At 36.8% G+C, this 21,423-nt stretch overlaps 1 protein-coding gene across 3 annotated transcripts in view; it reads left to right on the top strand.

The window, feature by feature from the left end:
• Positions 1-21,423, top strand: part of skic2 (SKI2 subunit of superkiller complex) — a 50,462-nt gene that overhangs the window by 27,321 nt on the left and 1,718 nt on the right. For 2 of the 3 annotated variants that reach the window (XM_005170047.4, XM_073930921.1), the window contains exons 20-28: positions 383-514; positions 685-822; positions 2,874-2,978; positions 4,125-4,260; positions 5,523-5,649; positions 5,740-5,950; positions 9,819-9,929; positions 11,666-11,884; positions 20,549-20,689. In XM_005170047.4, the coding sequence (XP_005170104.1) occupies positions 383-514; positions 685-822; positions 2,874-2,978; positions 4,125-4,260; positions 5,523-5,649; positions 5,740-5,950; positions 9,819-9,929; positions 11,666-11,884; positions 20,549-20,689 (1,320 nt within the window). The remainder of the gene's footprint in view (positions 1-382; positions 515-684; positions 823-2,873; positions 2,979-4,124; positions 4,261-5,522; positions 5,650-5,739; positions 5,951-9,818; positions 9,930-11,665; positions 11,885-20,548; positions 20,690-21,423) is intronic. The other variant, NM_001044901.1, reaches the window with a different exon arrangement.

The following is a 21,423-nucleotide window of genomic DNA, read 5'->3' as shown; positions in this document are numbered from 1 at the left end:
CAAGATTTATGGACACACATTTTGGTTTTGTCTTTAATTAAAAACCTTACTATGTATGGCTTTTATAAATAAATCAAATGAGATATTACAAAAAAGAAAAGTAGAATCAAATATTTTTGACCACGCAATAAATGGTAGAAAAATACACTGACTAGTTCAAGCTGCACAAAAGCACGATTTTTTTTCCCTACATAATACATTTTTTGCAAATTAAATATTGATATGTCCTGTAGCATCTTGTGATCCAAAGCAGTGAGTAACAAATGATTAAAATATGAATAAAAAAAAATATCAGAATAATGAATGACTTTGAACTCCAGGAATAGCTGCAATTCTAGAATCCCCCAGACATTGAAAATAGTGTTAATGTGTGTCATTTCAGGGGAAGCCGACGGTGCTGCACTCTCAGTTCAGACTGACCTACACCATGATTCTGAATCTGCTGCGTGTGGAGGCCCTGAGGGTCACCGACATGATGAAGAGAAGCTTCTCTGAAAACCACAGGGATACACAGGTAAAACGGCCTCCTTTCCCAGCAGCCCCTGGGTGACGAATGAAATGTCTGTGGGGTATGCATGCTCCAGTAACTGCTTCTGTAATTCACCCTCACAAAAAAAAAGAAATGCGTGATGAAATGTTTTGAAAGTCTTTCAGTTAGCCAGGTTATTTCTGTTGTTTTTGTAGGCTCACGAGAAGAGAATAAGTGAGCTGAGAAACACGCTGTCTTCTCTTCCTCCGCTGGACACGGAGGGGCAGTTGTCTGATTTACTGTCATATTACCACACAATCACAGAGCTGCACATCACCACACAGAGCCTGCAGGTACCCACTCACAAACACACTCACACACGCTTTGATGCACACAGTGTGCTTGTGTTTTACTCGCTCCATCACTGGATTTACTCTCTAACCAAAACGTTGACAGGTGAGTTTTATGAATTAAATGACAGAACTCAAGAAATATGTATTTGTGAAAATGTTTTAAGTTGGTTTAAGGGTTTTAAAGTGCCATGAAACCCCACTCTCTCAGTTTAAGTCTACCTCAGAATTTTTTCAAAAAATGCTTCATGATGGGCATGGAGCTCTGTGAGTAGAGGGAAGAGTGGGTGTCGCTGGCAGAGCAGGGGAAAAGAGGGGAGCAAGCAACTGTTGTCAGTTGGCTCACAAAATGAGACACAAACCGTGAGGAGACCCATGATTTATAGTTTACAAAGTTAAAATGCAAAGAAATAAACAGTAAGCATTTTAATGCCTTGCTACATATGTTATTTGTAATTTCATATTCACATCACTACAATTTGTTATATCATTATAAAAATAATTTTGTTTATATAAACACTATAAATGAGGAGAACTTCTCTCCTCAATTCCCGGGTCTGAATGCAGACACAGTGGATAGCAGTGCAGCACGTCTCTTGCCCTATATATTTCAACCATTAGCCCTGCCGGTAATCTTGAAGTTTTTAAAACATATGGTGAACACAGCAGCACAGGTATAGGTGATGTGTCTGAATGGTAACAAGCTCAACTGATAAAAGACAAAGTCTGCCATTCTCCAATTCTCACACAGCTCTCCCGACTAAACTGCTTTTTGCACACAAACAGCTTTGCTGTATTGGCCTTAATAGCATTGTGGGAAAAAAACATGCCAAAATTCCTGTAGATTAGGAAACAAGCACATCTGAAGCGCAGACGCAGTCTCTGTCTTACCCACTGGGGCCGTACTCAAACTAGGTACAGGTACCGTCTCCCCCGACGGCCCGCACTCACACCACAATCGGGCCTTGGCACGCTTACGTCATCGCTGCTGTGCTATTCAGTGAGAAGTGCTCTCACTCAGTAGCACAGTGGAGATTTCTCTAGTTATATCGTTCAGTCATTTGTTATGCATTGACATGCAGTCAAATATTTCGCCAAACAGTCCTTAGGGATGTGGTGACACGCAGTCAGATATTTCGCCGAACAGATCCGCCACTTTTGGCGCTTATAAACAATCATAAAGCCCTCGTGCTGCAGGAATGAGGAGGTCTGCTGAAGTTGTGCAGCTGTCGTGCAGTGAGGGGTTTGCGTTCACTAAACAGTAAGAATGATTAATAAATCCATATGAAACAGTCCCTTAAAAGTCACGTCTCGCTTTCAGTTTCGGGCTTTGGCGCGTTTTGCACTCACACTACAAGTGTACTGCGCCAAAGCCCAAGTGAACCGCGCTCATGCCCATCTCTTCCAACTGGGCCAGGGCCGGCCAAGTGAACTGTGCTTTAGCCCGATTCAGCGCACTCACACTTCTCAAACTATCCGTGAAACGGGCCTGGGCACGGTACGGATGGCATAGTGTGAGTAGGTCTTGGGTCTCACAGCTTGGCAGGTCTGTCCATATGGGTCTGCCTTCGGAAAGCTTGTGCTCTCATGAATAATTAAGAAGCAGGGTCTTCTTATAGGATTAAAAAAGCCCATGATGAACCTACCGTTAATATCTTCAGTGTGAATAATAATAAGAAACATTGACATAGGTCACTGATTTTGATTCCACCCCAAAAAAAATATTCAAACCCTAAAGATGAAATTAGCTGACTAAAGCTCAAAATTATGCCGTTTTCCCCCACAATTAAAGGTGACAGATGCTAACGTTGTCTTAACTGATGCTCAACACACACAAATTTGTTAAAATGTAAAAAAAGTACTCCAGTCTTGGAAAAAAAAAAGAAAAAAATCTGTTTATGCAGTTTACTGTTTATTCCAGAAATGATCAGACATTGTTTTTTATTTGAATCTATTCTCAGCAGAACTAGTTGAAACATATCTGTCACATTGTTCATGCAATCAATGTTTATAATGTTAAATTTCCCATCAGTCTGTGTGCTTGTGTGTTTCAGCAAGCTGTTCTGGAGTCAGTCAATGGTCTCAAAGCTCTGTCTGTTGGAAGGGTGGTGATCGTGAACAACAGCCAGCATCACAACTCTCTGGGAGTCATTCTACAGGTATGTGTGACTGCATAACTCATGCCACAATTATTGTCAGGACAGATTGTGCCACTAGACAAAGTTCTAGATGCTTTCACTAGTTTATTTTTAATAACAGACATTGGGGCTGCATGATATTGGAAAAAAATCGAACATTGCAATATTTAATTTTTTCCCAATATATATTGCAATATGAATATAATTGTGATTGGGATGATTCTGTAGGGGAGTGAATCAAGCTTAAAATATAAAAATCTGCGATCATAGATTTTTAGCAGTGTTTAGGTATAGTAATTGAATAATTGAATGGTTATATTGTGATACTGATGCTGAAACAATATATTGTGCAGCCCTAACAGACATCCTGAATATAATTAGGAGTATTATATTTACATCTGTCATATTACTTACACTATCGTTCAAAAGGTTTGGTGTAAAAATTTTAATACAAAATGTATTATATATGTTCACCAAGGCTGCAAAAATAAAACGGCAATATTTTGAATTTTAATTCATATTTGAGGAAACATTTTTCTTTATAAATCTATATTAAAATGGGGCGACGCAGTGGCGCAGTAGGTAGTGCTGTCACCTCACAGCAAGAAGGTCGCTGGTTCGATCCTCGGCTCAGTTGGCGTTTCTGTGTGGAGTTTGCATGTTCTCCCTGCGTTCGCGTGGGTTTCCTTCGGGTGCTCTGGTTTCCCCCACAGTCCAAAGACTTGCGATACAGGTGAATTGGGTAGGCTAAATTGTCCGTAGTGTATGAGTGTGTGTGTGGATGTTTCCCAGAGATGGGTTGCGGCTGGAAGGGGATCCGCTGCGTAAAAATGTGCTGGATAAGTTGGCGGTTCATTCCACTGTGGCAACCCCGGATTAATAAAGGGACTAAGCCGACAAGAAAATGAATGAATGAATGAATGAATATATTGTAAAATGTAATTCATTTTATTCAATTTAATCCATAACCCAAGCATTAATTTCTATTAATTCAAAAATAAGAAGAATCTTACTGACTCCAAACATATTAGTAAGTGTATTTTCAATTATACACCTTGTGTAAAATGTTGCACAACTCACTTCATTTTCCATTATTTATCTCTTCTCCCTCCCTCTCTCTCTCTCTCTCTCTCTCTCTCTCTATTTTTTTCCCCATTTTCCTTGTAGGTGTCCAGCGATGCAGTAAATCGCACCTTCACCGCTCTCATTATCTGTGAGAAGGGTAACGAGGAGGCGGCCAGTGATGAGCAATCTAATAAAGTTGCACTTCCCATCTATAGCAAAACATTGTTTATTCCTGAGGGTGAGCACACACACACAAAGAACATTAGATCACCCACAAATCTTAAGGTCTCAATATAGTAAATGGCAAGTTATTTTTTCATTCTTTACCTTAACATTGAAACATTAAAATTCCAGCAATAAACAATTTGGCTGTGTGCACCAAACACGATGTAATATGAAATAAACATTTCAATCCAGCCACTGCACTCCCAACAAATGCTTTAAGCCAAATTAATACATATTAAACCTCTTTAAAATTATTAGTAGGCTACACAGTGACTTGTTGTTCACAGTTCTGACTTTCATTTTCAAACAAATTGCTAGTTATTATATTTTATTGCTTTCAATAGTATAGCAGTAAATGTCATTTAAAACAGCGAATAAATTCACATTGATAGTATTTAACACTGAATAAAGCAGATAATTTGTACCTGAGGTGATCATTGTCGTAGTAGTATATGCTGTTGTTCTGCCACGATATCGCAGAAATAGAAAAGCTTCCTAAAACAGAAATTTGGCACATCGCCATCACAGGCAGTTTGGACAAAAAACTCCCTTTAACATGGAAATGATTCATTTTAACTCATGTTGTAGCACCACATGTAGTTAAGTAAAAATAAATTAGCAATTCATGCCACCATACGTGGACAACCTCTCACAAACAACTTCTAGGCTTTTCAGAGCAAAAGTTAGATCTATCATGCAATATGTGCAGAGCATTTTCTTTTTAATAAAATAAAATAAACACATAAATGGCAGCAGTCAAGAAAGCATCTAATCATAGTAATTATGACAGTGAAAGAGCGTTTCTTAATAAAAAGTCACATTTATTTATATGGCAGCTTGTTTTAAACTCCCAGTAAAAACTCTGGACAATGTTTTCAGTCAAAAACGAGACACTTTTTATAAGTTTTGCCTGTGTGTTTATGTATTTACTAGGTGACAGTGCCAAATACTGACCTGGCATGTGTAACACAGCGTTTTTGGGCTTTCTCACAGATACATTTTAAAAACATTGTCATATAGACGTGAAACGGTTTTAAAACGCAAGGAAAAATCTTTTATGTTTTTGTCTACATCGTAATTATATAAACATAGCTTTAATTTTTGCCCAATTTTGTACAAAATCGTACCAGTTTGTTGTTTAATTTGATCTAAATTATATTTAGGCCTTGCTTGTTTACACAATAAACCACCACCGGTTGAAGTTGTTGGAGAGTGACGTTATAAACATTATGCAAAATAACATTAAGTTCAGTTACAGTGTAATTATGTGTGTAGGACCCTGCAGTCATACTGTGCAGAAACTGAAGTTGCAGGACATTTCTGCTATTACAACCAAAGCACTCAAGGTCATACCAGAGAGAATCATCGACAACTACAACAAAAGACTACAGCCACGCTTCAGGTGTGTATGTGGTGGTCATAACATTATCTAATATCTTAACAGTCAATATTTGTTGGACTATGGTAAATAAATGAAACGTTTTTTTCCCAGGCTTGATCCACCAGGTCAAGCTATCTCTACAGCAACCCAGGAGCTCCTTCGATTGGCTGAGGCAAATATGGGTGGCATGACCGTCCTTGACCCAGTGAATGACCTTCACCTAAAGGGTGTTGATGTGGTGGAGGGTGTGATGAGGCAGCGAGTGTTACAGGACTCTCTAAAAGACTTCCACTGTATCCACTCACCCACCTTCTCTGAACAGGTCTGTCTATTAATTATACTCATGTGATACATTAGAGCAATGGTGTCAAACCCAATTCCTGGAGGGCCACAGCTCTGCTTAGTTTAGCTCCAACCACCTCCAACTCACAGCTGCTTAATAGTCTCTAGTATTCTTAAACACCCTGATTAGTTGGACCAGCTGTGTTTGATAAGGGTTGGAGCAAAACTGCTGAGCTACGGCCCTTCAGGAATCCAGTTTGTGATTTATGCTTTGGAAGGTTTTACACAGGAAGAACTGTTTCACAGTTCCTAGAGCTACTGGCAGAAGAATTCACTTTTTTTTTGCGTTTGCACTGCAGGAACTATTTTAGTTTTAGGTGTGCCGTTTGGGGGAACTAAATTAGCTCTTTAGAGCAGAGTCTAATTCAGCACAATATGGATTACAGTGTAAATAAATTCAGCAGTTGATTGGTTTATTTAGCACTCAAATTTGCAGTGTGCATAACTTATATTTACATTACTTTTTACTTGACTACAGTAAATAACAAGATGTTGACAGTGTTGGAATTTTTTTCCACTTAGAAAAAAAGGAACAGCAGTATTGTAATTTGGGCATAAATGTAGAAAAAGATAACTTTAGGGTGCTTTCACACCTAGACGTTTGTTTCAAAAAACTGCCGTGTTTGCCCCATTGGCTCAGTTTGTTGTTCATATCTGAATGCAGCAATTCTGTGCTAAAATAATCAGTCCGAGACCCCCTGAATGAGGTGGTTTTGGCTCGATTTAAACAAACTCTGGAAAAGATCAATTGTGGTGAGAAAGCGATCCAACAAACTAATAAACCAGGCTGTATTACAGTGTATTAAAGTTATGCAATATATAGGACTGTATGAAGACAGAATTATGAGTAGGGCATTCATGTCAAAAACGAATGTGAAAGCATACTGGAATATTAACAATATTATTATCCGTTGGGAGAATTGCTATTACCATTTTTTCCATATTTTAATCTTGTAATATTTTGTATTAGGCCTGTTGTTTTGTTCATTTATGCACTGACACCTCAAAAGAAAGATCAACATTGATCTGCTTCATAATCCGACGGCAGTCTCGGTTTATATCTTAATTCCATCTATAATATAAGTCTATAATACATAATTCTAGCCAGTGTTTTTTATTAGTTGAATGAACCCGGAGGAAACCCACACTAATGCAGGCAGAACATGCAAACTCCACACAGAAACAACAAATGACCCAGCCGAGGCTCGAACCAGCAACCTTCTTGCTGTGAGGTGACAGCAATACCTACTGCACCACTGTGTCACCGCCAACATTTTTATTTTTTTAAGCTTGACTGATAAAACTTGATACTACTGACTTGGGTACCAATCGGTAATGAAAAGTCAAAATAGGTTTTTAAATGTTACATTTATATGTATTTGTGTATGTATTATATCATCTTTCCAAATTACAAAAAACTAATTACCGCTTGTACAAGGCATTTTTAATGCAATGTTTATGGGACTGGACCGTAAATTTGACGTTATTCTCTCCTCTGGCTGCCGTCGTCAGTCTCACACAAATTTCTTCCTTTTTCTGAAAGTCTTTATAACATCACCGTGGAGTTTTTCTTTTATTATTTGAGCAAATAGGATTGTTAAACAAATTATTTGTTGTACTATCCCATTCACTGCGCTTAAAGTTTTCCCAACTATGACAACTTCTGCTGCTGAAAAACCCAGAAATGTGAAAAGGCTCTGTTGAGTTGATTCTTGAACACCTTTGATTGGCCAGTGTGTTCATGTGCAACAGATATGACTGTAATTGGTTCCAGTGATCATGTTACGATGAAGTTGGTACTTATGATAAATCTACAAATTTATAGTATTTAAGAGCCTGCTCATTTCCCAGAGATGGGTTGCGGCTGGAAGGGCATCTGCTGCGTAAAAACGAGCTAGATAAGTTAGCGGTTTATTCCGCTGTGGCAACCTTGGATTAATAAAGGGACTTAGCTGAAAACAAAATGAATGATGAGCCTGCTCAACAGTGATCAGATGTTGGAAGAAAAATGACTTTTTATCGAAGTCATTACTTTTAACAACTCTAATCTGTTGCCCTGTCAGTTTGGTAATCTTGTTTTTGTATTCAGGTTCAGAAAAAGTCATATAAAAATGTACATGTATTAATCAATATCTTGGGCATTGGCATCCAAATATAACAAATTATTGGTATTAACCAACATTTTCAAATACACTACCTGACGACAACAACAAAAAAGTCTTGTCGTTGATCCCAGTTGTAAGAACAACAAATAATAAGTTGACTTCTAGTTAAACATTATGAAAAGTGGCAGAAGGTAGATTTTTCTGACGAATCATCTATTGAACTGCATCCCAATCAACACAAATACTGCAGAAGACCTATTAAAATAATTAAATTGTTAAATCTGTCAAATTTGGTGAAGGAAAAATCATGGTTTGGGGTTACATTCAGTATGTGTGAGAGATCTGCAGAGTTAATGGCAACATCGACAGAGGTATTAATATATTTGTGCTGCCCATTGCATTACAAACCACAGGAGAGGGAAACTTCTTCAGCAAGATAGCACACCTTCTCATCCTTCAGCCTCCACATAAAAGTTCCTGAAGTAAAGCAAAAAGGTCAATAGACTTCAGGACTGGCCAGCCCAGTCACCAGATATAAACATTATTGAGCATGACTGGGGTAAAATGAAGGAGGAGGCATTGAAGATGACTCCAAAAATTTTTGATGAACTCTGGGAGTCCTGCAAGAACGCTGTCTTTGCCATTCCAGATGACTTTATTAATAAGTAATTTGAGTCATTGCAGAGTTGTACAAGTGGTGCTCGCTGCAGAGCCATTTGGGCGAGCTGAGCTCCAGCGAGGGGGAGCTTGAGCTTGAGCTCCACCTTTTTTTGCACTTCTTCTACGAGTGATGTCACTGGGGGTAGGGTTAGGGGTGGGGTTGGTGTACGCATTAAAACAGCTTACAGGAGGCAGAACGAGAGCTCATGCTCCCCCTCGCTGGAGCTCAGCTCTGCTCAAATGGCTCTGCAGCGAGCACCCTCTCGAGTTGTATGGATACGTCCTCCAAGTTCACGGGTGTCATACATAATGTTAATTCTTCTGCCACTGCACCATGACTTTATATTTTATACTGAACATTATGTCTGTTAAGTGGCTAGACTTTTGTCTGAGCAAAGTCGGACCTTACTGTCATAATTAAAAATCAAGGCATGATCATATTTTATTTTGGTAAAATAAGTATAATCTTGAGGCCTTTGCCTTTAGCCACTTCTGATTCCAAATGATCAACTAGAAGTCAAGTTATTATTTGTTATTCCTAAAACTCAGATAAACAACACGACTTTTGTCAGATAGTGCACAGTAGATTATGTGCTGTTTTGCTGCATATTTTCAGATTATAAAATGCAGTCTTATTTGTTAAAAGTTACTTATTTCCAGAACCCCAACTTTTAAATTAGCACTGTTTTTACTGCAGTGTTAGAGAAAAATCTTTGCTTTTACTTTTTTGTAAAAGTCCACTGTGCTGACAAAAGGGAAAAATCCAATCAGTGTGCGTCCTTGGCTGTGTATCCTCATCCATATTTAGTAATTTGGCACAGTAATTCTCCCAAGTGCTCAGACTCTCATTTATGGAGTGTGACAGTGGCGGGGCGGAATAAGGATGTGTCTCATTAGCTCTCAGTAATCACTTCCAGTCTTCACCTTCTGCAATGCACTGATGAAGTAGAGTGATAAACTCACTGTCATTTTCATTCTCTCTCTCTCTCTCTCTCTCTCTCTCTCTCTCTCTCTCTCTCTCTCTCTCTCTCTCTCTCTCTCTCTCTCTCTCTCTCTCTCTCTCTCTCTCTCTGATCATCTTAGTTTACACGTGTGCAGGAGAGGATGAGTGTACAGGAAGAGCTTGATAAGCTTCTGTTCCTGGTGTCTGATCAGTCATTGACACTTCTGCCTGAGTACCATCAGAGAATCAAGGTCAGTTCACTTACACTCCATACTCGCTCTGCTGCATCTCCATGTACAGATAGATGCTTCTGTTGCGCAGAAATTTGTTTCTGATGTGCAGTTAACCCTTTCACTTGTGTGTTTTTAATACTCCAGCTGATCCTCCTGAGTGAGGTTTTTTTTTTTTTGTGATTGTTACTTAGAATCCATTGCATTCTAAAGTTTATTCTGCGACCCACCAGCCCAATGAACTATGTATATATAGTATTTTGTTTTTTTTTGCCCTTTTCTGTAAATATTGCCAAATGTTTTAATTATATTGTGAATTTTCAGATACTCCAATTGTTAACTATGTGATAAAGCATTTATGTAGGGGTAGATGCTAATAAAATTCAATTAATGCGAAATTTAATAAATACTATAAATACCTCTCGTTATCTTCCAATCTTAGCTGTTTCCCTTGTAGCAACAACAGCGGAAGAGATCCGAGTTGCTGGATTTACATCGTTTATTCAGAATTTTCTTCAGAAATACATGAAGAAAGCAACTATTTATCTGGGAGAGGAATAGAGAAAATATTCTAGTGACATAAACAGTGTGTCTTAAATGACCAAGCACATCGTCCTGTTATATTGAAAAATAATTTTTATTGCCGTCTCCAGAGACTTATGTGTGTGTTTTACAAACCTTAAATGGTATGTTTTGCTTGTAGTTTTATGTATTTAAATGTCTGAAAACTAAAATAAATGTTATTTGTTTGAAAGCACAGATAAATTTTGATTTATGACTTAGGCCTTAGTGTGCGCCATTATATTTGACTTTTTAGCTGTTGAGGATGTAAGCTCTGAAAGTTAAGATCACACCGGTGTGATCGTACGCTTCAGGGACCAGGCATTGCTGATCACACCAGTGTGATCGTATGCATGAAAGTGTTAAAAATAAATGATTCATATATATATTTATAAACATATTAACATAATTTCTTTATAATACAATAAATGTGTATATATAGCCTTGCCATAACCTTTAAAACTCAAAAATAAAAATGACAAATTATTAATTTAAAAAGTTGTCAAATATAGCAACATTCAAGTGTAATTGATCAAAGTCAATTCAGTCCCCAAATGTCTCCAATAGTGTGCAAATATTGAGTTTTCTTTCAGGTCTTCTTGAACTTAACACTTTGTGGTATATCTTGTAATTTCTATATTTCTTGTTGTATTTTGTTTACTTGCCTTTAATATTGTTTGGAAGTGATTAGTTAGTTTATCAGTTTTCGCCAAGTTGTCAAAAACTATGCAAACCCTTAGCATATTTTCTTAATTTTCATTTAAACAATGTAATTAAAACCTGAAATTAAGTGTGTAAAACTATTTTGTCTTTCAATGGCTTGATTTAACCCATATGGAGTACTTTTCTGATCTCTTTATGAACATTTTTTGAAGGTTTAAGTACCTTAGAAGGTTTTGAAAATTAACTTTGAAAGACAGAATGTCCCTAAATACAAAAAATATTTTTAGAGATAACTTGATATACATAATGGGTGTAATTATTCAAGACTGTTTTATTATTAAAGTTTTTTGGATTTTGAAAAATATTAGGTATATCCAGTCTCAAATTGTACCTAATATTAGATATCTTCATATAAAATTAACTTGATATAGACACCAATATTCTTAATCCCATTTACCTTGTTGTGTTACCATTCAGCATTACATGTCTGCATGGCAGAAATGAGTAACGAAAATATGGCACTGTATTGTCAGGTGCTGGAAGCGCTGCAGTATGTGGACAGCAGTGGTGCGGTTCAGCTGAAGGGTCGTGTGGCATGTCAGATCAGCAGTCATGAGCTCTTACTGACTGAACTCCTGTTTGAGAACACTTTGAGTCCTCTGGCCCCTGAGGAGAGCGCCGCCCTGCTGTCCTGCCTCGTCTTCACACAGAACACCCAGATAGAGCCACATATCACCAACACACTGCAGGAGGTAACGCAGCACTCACTACCACACTCTTTTCCTTGAGGAAAAACCTGGAAATTGTTTCAGTTTCAATCCCTAGTGGTCAGCAAACATGTTTAGGACAAGAAAAATAATATGCTTTACAATATTTCTATTTAATAATGTTAGTTGATGTATTTACCAACACAATCAAACAATAAACAACAATAAACATTTTATTACCATAATTATTCATCATTGTAAACATTATTTGATGGAAAATAATGTTCATTGTTAGTCTTTGTTAACTCACAGTGCATTAACTTATTAAACAAAAACAGTTTGAGATATTAATAATTTTGTAGTAAGTGTTGAAACTAATATTAACCACGAATACTAAATGCTGCACAAGTATTGTTTGTTTTTACTTTGTCAGTAAATGCATTAAATAAGGTATAAAGTACATCCCTTATATATCTCGTGCACTGGATGTACTTTATGCCATTTGTTAAACAGCTACTCGCCACAAAACAAAACAAAAGACACAAAACAATAGTAATAGTTTATTAGCTGATTGTTAAATTTAAATGCAAAGCTGACAGAATGAAAAACATCTGATGAAATATAATGTTACACTAACCTGCTCACTATTCAGCTACAAGATGATTAAAAAATTAAAGCTGACAGAAGCAAAACTGTCTGAATAAAATGTGACAGAAAAGGAGATACAAATGTGGATGCAAGTATATGGATTTGAACCATTTGATGGTATTCACTGCAGTTCAATGTGATTCAAAGTTCTCGGATGAGCCTGTGTTATTTGGAGGTCGTTGGGAACAACATACATTGGAATGAGTGACTGACCAATCAAAAGTAATTATTCCAGACAGTTGTGTAATAACTAGCAATAACTAATGGCACCTTATTGTTAAGTTTGACCAATGGTGTATAAAGTTTGAATGAGGAGCTGCAAAAATAGCATACAAAACATACAAAGAATTTAGCTTAATTTAATGTTAAAATGAATTTGTTAGTGTGTACCATAATCTTTCATTATTTTGTTAGAATAGTTCTGATTTTGTCTTTAGTCCTGAGTACGCTTATTTGACGCATTGTATTTACCTTATTGTGACCAGTGGGTGCCATAATTTTGGCTTAAGACTTCTGGTGTCATTCACTTCTATTCATTTTTAAAAGTTAAAAGCAGCTCGTTATGCTGCCTGATGTTGCAAACTGATATTTCCTTATTATATTCTTCTTTCTTTTTATGTGTAGTCATGCAAACACTTGTTTGTAGAGTGAGTAGTTTGAGTAGTTTTCTGCCGTTTATCATTTCTAGTCATTTCTCCCATAGACACCTGAGTTCTAAAACAATGGCAAAAACGAGCGCATTTACGCATTCTATAGAAATTATACATTTATTAGTGAGATTAAAGTTTTTCTAACAAATATGTTATGCTGTAATTACATTTTACATTTTTACAAATTACATTTGCTAAGTGTTATTAAGATTTTTTCCCTCTTCAAAATTAAAAAGAAGTTTGTAATATCTGAACAAAGGTCAACAGTTAATGATCGTCCAGATGCTGGCCAGACTGCAGATAGACGTGAATAGATGAGTATGTATATTCTAAGACTGTTTGCATTTATATTACATGCATCTAACAAAAAGGTTTTTGTTTCAAAACACTTTTTGCTGGCACTATTATTTTCAGAAATTTTTGTATAGTGTGTATAAAGTGTATAATGGGGCAATTATTGAATCCAATTGATTATGAGAGTATTCTTTTTTTTTTTTGCCAAAAACATTTAGTCACCGCTTATTCACAAAATGGTGAGTAAATGATTGGAGAATATATACACACACACACACACACACACAATAAAAATTAATAATAAGTAATAAAAGTAATAATTGCTTAAAAGTACCAGAACAACTTTAACGGTAAATAAACAAAAATAACATAGATGTTCACACAGGCAGTGATGTTCCATCTTTTACCAGTAAAACACTATTCACACAACCATTTCAAAATACTGATCAAATATCACCTCATTTCCTCATTCCTCAATCGAAAATGACATCCAAACATGACATCTTTACTGGTAATGTTACAACTTCTCATATTGATAAACTGCCAGACAGGGGCATAGTGGACATTTTGGGGGAACAGCTGTATGAAATCCAAAAGTTACATCCTTAATCACCTGTTTCTAAATTGTCACCTGTCCCCCCCCCCCCCCCCCCCCCCCCTTAGCTTGAAGGCGTAGGGCTAAGGAAAAGGGGTAGATACCCCTTCGAATGAAGATTTTTTTAAGACCACACTCGACACCAAGCGTTAAGAAAATTTCCCAGAATATGCCACAACTGCACCCGGAAGTCAGGAGATCTACAAATTAGTATTTTTTTGTCATTATTATGAATGTTTACTACAAAAAAAGCACAAGTTTTAATATATTTATAACTGCGTTCGTGTTTTACCATAATGCTTTAAAAAAACAACAACAAAAAACCCCGCTAAATTTTGGGAACTATAATCTCTAATAATAACTCCTGTACAGCAGTTCCACAACTATCTGACACTGGAATACCCTGTCAGAAAAGGCTAGTGGCTGGGAATGAGCGTTTTACAGTGTCTGCTATAATGTTAACGTTGTTTTGATATGTTTACATAGATGAATATGGCCACGGTGTAAATGCACAGTATAGTTATGATCTTATTGCTACATTAGATTGTTATGACAACATGATACCAAAAAAGCAACTGGAATAACTATAGAAGTCTGATCTCATATGAAGCAAGAGATTGCGATGACATGATGACGTGTGCAGGTGCTGTAGTGCTTTCCCAATTCTTAGGGTTAAATTTTGAAGCCCTTTCCTCTTACACTCAGTTTTAAGGGCCAAGAGGATAGGGAAGGGGTATTGGTACAAAAATAGAATTGGGATTCAAAACGGACACTATTTTTTATCATTTTTAAAATTCAAAATATGTAAATTATTATTAATATTACAACTGAACAAAACCGTATAAACTTATCCTAAAAACTACACATCAATACTTCAGTTTTGAAAAGTTACTAATATATTATACAGCATTAAACTATTCAAAACTATTGAATCCAATATTATGTTTAATACTTCTTCTTGCCACAGATTAAAAGCTGAGCAAATTGTATGAGTCAAATACATTAAATACATCTGAAAAGCATTTAATTTGAGCCCACATCCATCAGAATATGAGACGCCAGAAACGCTTCTCTTCATGTTTATGGATGCATGTATATTTGTGCATCTCTCTGAGCTCAACACCCAGGAGACATGCATAAGAATATAGTTGTGGATTCAGCCTGCATGGCCGCTTTGCTTTATGCCTTCAGCAAAGGATGCAGACACACACGAGCATTTTGGTGCGTGTTATCGAAACGACACAGAAACATGGAATTGCTGTAAAGGGACAGTGAATAAATCATGACACTAGAGTGAGAAGCACAGCGAGGTTTTAGAGTTCACAGTAGCTCATAAAGCAATGTGAAACCTCTGTTGCTGTCGAATGGCTGCGAGGTGAAGGTGTACAGGTAATGTAGCTGCAGATAGAGTGCATCGCTACATCCAGTGCCTTGCTGGAGTTGTGTAAGCACTTAGACAGCAGATGGAGACGATTGTAGAGCACAGAATAAAAGAGACCCGCACAGAGATCCTACATATGTTTTAACTCGATCCGTCAATTCATATGCTTAATAGAATTAATAACACAAGATGTCTTTTAATTAATCTGATGCACTGCAATTTGTCACACATTGAAGATAAACCTAGTGCATTAAAGCATCTCCCCTGTATATTCAGAAGTGTTTTTTTTTTCTGATAAAAAACAAAGACTTTTTCAGCATAATTTACAGAATACATCAAATAAAATGTCGTAAAATATAAATCACATCAGGTAAATGTTATAATTCCAAACTATTTTTCAAAACACCAGGTATTACGCATTTGTCAGCAAGAAGTGTTTAATTATTTAATATATTTGAAAATTCAGAATGATCACTTATATATTTTAATAAGCACAGGTCAGAATTAGTATCTTATTTTTTTAAGTAAATGTATCTGTTACAGTAAATTTCACCTATATAATGTGTGTCTGTATGTGTGTTTTTGTGACATATCAGGACACAAATCTGTATAATGACATGGGTATGACACAGGTATTACAAAAAGGAGGTGAAATATGAGGACATTCGTGATGACCTCATTTCTCAAAATGCTTATAAATCCTACAGAACGAGTTTAACCAGAGAGTAAATCTGCACACAGTCTCCTGTGATGGTTGGGTTTAGGAGTGGGGTGGAGTGAGGGCAATATAATACACGGTTTTACTGTATAAAATGAATGGAAACCTATGTAATGTCCCCACTTTTCACAAAAACAAACGTGTGTGTGTGTGTTTTTACAAAAGTTATTAGAAACAGTAAAGTAGACAAAGTCATGCATATCTATGTATTTTAAAATCAGTGTATATAAAATCTAGATTTAATGCAGACGTCATATTTATACTCAATCCGCTTGTTAAGTGATGACGTGTTGGTGACGTATGTAATACTGTTTCCGGGTCCAAGCCCCCACTCATTTGAGTTGAGAAATCATTCGTTTATGATCAGTTTTTATTTATATGACACATTAAAGTTCATTTTATAAAAAGTCATAGTGTACACAATAATCTCTGGGCTTGCTGCATCACAAATACCAACATTTTAACAATTTATAAAAAAATTAATCACTTTCTGGCCATCGGAAATTAGGCATAGACAAATATATTACGATCGTGATTTTCGAAATTATTAAATCGCTTTGTAAACGTTTATTATTACCATTTCACGAGTCTCCCCATTCAGTAGAATAGAGCGCTTGGACCCGGAAGCTGCTTCGCGTGACGTCACACTTAACTACCGGATAATCTACTAATTTTCGGGTTATTAATAGTTCGGGTAGTATTTGGGTAAGACAAGGCAAGGCAAGTTTATTTATGTAGCACATTTCATACACAGTGGCAATTCAAAGTGCTTTACATTAACAAGAATAAAAGAGACAAGTGTAAGAAAATGAAAACAAGTAATAAAAATAAAAATTATAACAATAAGAATACAAAATAGATAAAACAGATAAAAATGTGTTAAAATGTTATAAGATAATGAAAAAGAAAAGTAAAACATAATAGTGTGATCTGTCAGACGCAGCACAGTGCTCATTCAGTAAAGGCACAGCTAAACAGATGTGTTTTCAGTCTTGATTTGAATGTGCCCAATATTGGAGCATTTCTGATCATTTCTGGAAGCTGATTCCAGCAGCGAGGAGCGTAGTGGCTGAAAGCTGATTCGCCCTGCTATGACTGAACTCTTGGAACTTCTAGTTTAAATGATCCTAAAGATCTGAGTGATCTGTTAGGTTTGTATTCAGTCAGCATATCTGTAATGTATTGAGATCCTTGGCCATTTAGTGATTTATAGACCAGTAATAATACTTTAAACTTTATTCTGAATGTAACTGGGAGCCAGTATAGAGACCTGAGGACAGGTGTGATGTGCTCTGATTTCCTGGTTCTAGTCAGAATCCTGGCCACAGCATTCTGGATGAGCTGTAACTGTCTGACTGTCTTTTTGGGAAGGCCAGTGAGGAGGCCGTTACAGTAATCCACCCTGCTGCTGATAAAAGCATGAACAAGTTTCTCTAGGTCTTCGATGGAAACAAAGCATCTGATACTTTTTACTTACTGCTTTTACATGACTATTGAAACTCAGATCTGACTCCAGAGTCACACCAAGATTCTTGACCTTATTTTTTGTCGTTTGACCCTTAGTGCTAAGGTACGCATTCACCTTGAGAACCTCATCTGCAATGCAAGTTCCCAAATGCAATCACTTCAGTTTTCTCTTTGTTTAACTGAAGAAAGTTTTGGCACATCCAACTGTTCATTTCATCAATGCATTTGCAGAGGGTGTCAATAGGGCTGTAGTCATTTGGCAGTAAGGCTAAGTAGATCTGAGTGTCATCAGCATAGCTGTGGTACGAGATTTGGTTCTTTCTCATTATTTGGCTCAGAGGGAGCATGTAAAGGTTGAACAGGAGAGGTGCCAGAATCGAGCCTTGTGGGACTCCACGTCATGGGTGTCCACCTCGACCTATGATCACCTATACTGACATAGTAACCTCTACCTTAAAGGTAAGATCTGAACCATTTAAGGACTGTCCCAGACAGCCCAACCCAGTTTTCCAGCCTATGAAGAAGTATGCTGTGATCGACAGTGTCAAATGCAGCACCGAGATCGAGCAATACCAGCACTGTTAGTTTGCCTGAATCTGTATTTAGGCGTATATCATTGATTATCTTTATAAGGGCGCTCTCTGTACTGTGATGTGCTCTGAAACCAGAATAAAAAATTGTCTAAACACCTCTTTAAGTTTAAAAACTGAAAAACTTTTTCAATGATTTTGCCAATAAAAGGGAGATTTGAGATTGGTCTGTAATTGCTCAATAGGGTGTTAACCAGGTTGCTCTTCTTCAAGAGGGGTTTAACATCTGCAGTTTTAAGTGAGTTTGAAAAAATCCCTGAGAGAAGTGAAGCATTTAGGATAAGGGATGTATAGTTTGCCTGGAAAGTATTCATAGCGCTTCACTTTTTCCACATTATTTTTTGTGTTACAGCCTTATTCCAAAATGAATTGAATTCATTTATTTCCTAAAAAATTTACACACAATCCCCCATAATGACAATGATGGGAGAAACTTTTTTTGAAATTGTTGCAAATTTATTAAAAATAAAAAAGCTGAAAAATCACGATTATAAGTATTCACAGTCTTTGGTGTGAAGCGCTAACTTGAATTCAGGTACATTCTGTTTCCACTGATCATTCTTGAGATGTTTCAGCAGCTTAATTGGAGTCCACCTGGGGTCAATTTAGTTGATTAGACATGATTTGAAAAGGAATACACCTGTCTATATAAGGGTTAACAGTGCTTGTTTTCTCAAGGATTTTCTCAAGGCACAAGGCTGGGGAAGGTTACAGAAAAATTTCTGCTGCTCTGAAAGTTCCAATAAGCACAGTGGCCTTCATCATCTGTAATGGGAAGATGTTTGGAACCACCAGGAACTGGAAGACTAGTCAGGATAGAGAGAAAGATGAATGCAGCAATGTACAGAGACATCCTGAATGAAAACCTGCTTCAGAGTTCTCTTGACCTTAGACTGGGGCGACTGTTCATCTTCCAGCAGGACAATGACCCAAAGCACACCACCAAAATATAATTAATGTGTGTATTATAAATGTGGCTTCACAACAACTGTCCTTGAGTGGTCCAGCAAGAGCCCAGACCTAAATCCTATTTAACAGATCTGAAAATGTCTGTACACCATCACTTTCCATTCAACCTGATAGAGCTTGAGAGGTACTGCAAAGAGAAATGAGCAAAAATTCCCAAAGACAGTTGTGCCAAGCTTGTGGCATCATATTCAAATAGACTCGAGGCTGTAATTACTGCCAAAAGTGCATTAACAAAAAGTATTGAGCAAAGGCTGTAAATACTGATGTACATGATTTTCAGGTTTTTTATTTTTAATAAATCTGCAAGCATTTCAAAAAATATTTTTTCACATTGTCAATATGAGCTATTGTGTGTAGAATTTTGAGGAAATAAATGAATTTAATCCATTTTGGAATAAGGCTGTAACATAAATTGTGGAAAAAGTGAAGCCCTATGAATACTTTCCGGATGCACTGTAGGTCACACTTCAGTTTAAGTCACAGTTCACACTATTAGCTGCTGTCTTATTACCTGCCTATCATTAAGATATTAATATGTGTCTTTAGTACCCAGTACGCAATATTTAAACTTGTCTACTATCTTACTAATAAGCAGCTAATTAGTAGTTTTTTTGAGCTAATAGCCTCAGTTTATAGTTTGATAATGTCATGAATTGCACATTAAAATAAAGTGTGTCCAAGATTTAAATAATAGGCAGGTAATAAATTAATTATTTTGTTATGGGAATTGGCACCACATTCATTCATTCATTCATTTTTTTTCGGCTTAGTCATTTTATTAATCAGGGTTCGCCACAGCGGAATGAACCACCAACTTATCCAACATATGTTTTTATGCAGCGGATGCCCTTCCAGCTGCAACCCATCACTGGAAAACACCCATACACTCTCATTCACACACTTACAATATGGACAATTTAGCTTACACAATTCACCTGTAGCGCATGTATCTGCACATGTGGGGGGAACCGGAGCCCCCAGAGGAAATCCACACCAACATGGGGAGAACATGCAAACTCCACACAGAAATGCCAACTGATCCAGCCTAGGCTCGAACCAGCACCCTTTTTGCTTTGAGGCGACAGTGCTACACACTGCGCTGCCTTGCTGCCATATAAATAAATAAATAAATACATATGTATGTGTTGTTTAAAATTACTTTTTTTGATTAAAAAATATTGTGACTATATTTTTTCTACTAACCGTTTCTTCCTTAATGTTGATTATTTTTGATTGTTGATTACCTTAGTAAAATCTTTACTATCACTTTGTATCATTTTAATGCATCTGAAACTATTCATTTTATGAAAAAAATAGTCTTACCGACCCCAAACTTTTGAAGTGTATATAATATTTATTTATATATACCATTTTGTCCTATTCTCTTGCTTTCCTAGGGAATCAATCAAGTTCTCGCTGTAGCCCAGCGTATCGGTGACCTGCAGAGGGATTGTGGGATTGCTCAGACCGCTGAAGACTTCGTGGCCCAGTTCAAGTTTGGCCTGACTGAGGTTGTGTACTGCTGGGCAAGAGGAATGGTAAGCATTGACCTTAAAACACAAATGAACCAACCAGTGTGTGTTCTGCCTTTTATAGTCGATTCAATTTGGTTGGTCCATGTGACATTCTACTAGCTATTATAAAATAAGACAATATTAATATTCTATCAAGAAGGCATTTTTATTAAATGCTGTATGATCTTGCAAATTCTTTTTTTATTTTTGTAATTCAGTGAAATGAATTCTTTATGATATGAATGCTTTGCATGAATTTTGAGAGTAACTTTAATTAACATGGCACAAACAGCACTTAATACACCCCTGGTCTGTTTTTATACAGATAATTGCACTACAGGACTCAATGCTGTGAATTTTTTTTATTTATTTATTCATTTTTTTTTTTTACAATACGTGTGTGTGTGTGTGCGTGTGTGTGTGTGTGCGTGTGTGTGTGTGTGTGTGTGTGTGTGTGTGTGTGTGTGTGTGTGTGGTGTGTGGTGTGTGCGTGTGCGTGCGTGGGCGTGTACGTACGTGCGTGTGCGTGTGCGTACGTGTGTGTGTGTATGTGTGATTGATGTATATCACTTTATGTGCATGTTTATATATGTACTCAGATGTTTACATATTCTGTTACTGTTTTTATCTATCACTTATTTGAGGATACTGTTGCAATTTATGAATTCTTTTTGGGATGTATAAAATATCTATCTGTCCATCCACCCATTTATTTTTTGTTCTATCCATCCTTCCATCATTCTTTCTATCCATCCTTC

Source organism: Danio rerio, chromosome 19 (assembly GCF_049306965.1).
Source record: "Danio rerio strain Tuebingen ecotype United States chromosome 19, GRCz12tu, whole genome shotgun sequence".
NCBI lineage: Eukaryota > Metazoa > Chordata > Actinopteri > Cypriniformes > Danionidae > Danio > Danio rerio.
Note: the sequence above shows the minus strand (reverse complement) of the source record. Positions and strands in the feature narration are given on the sequence as shown.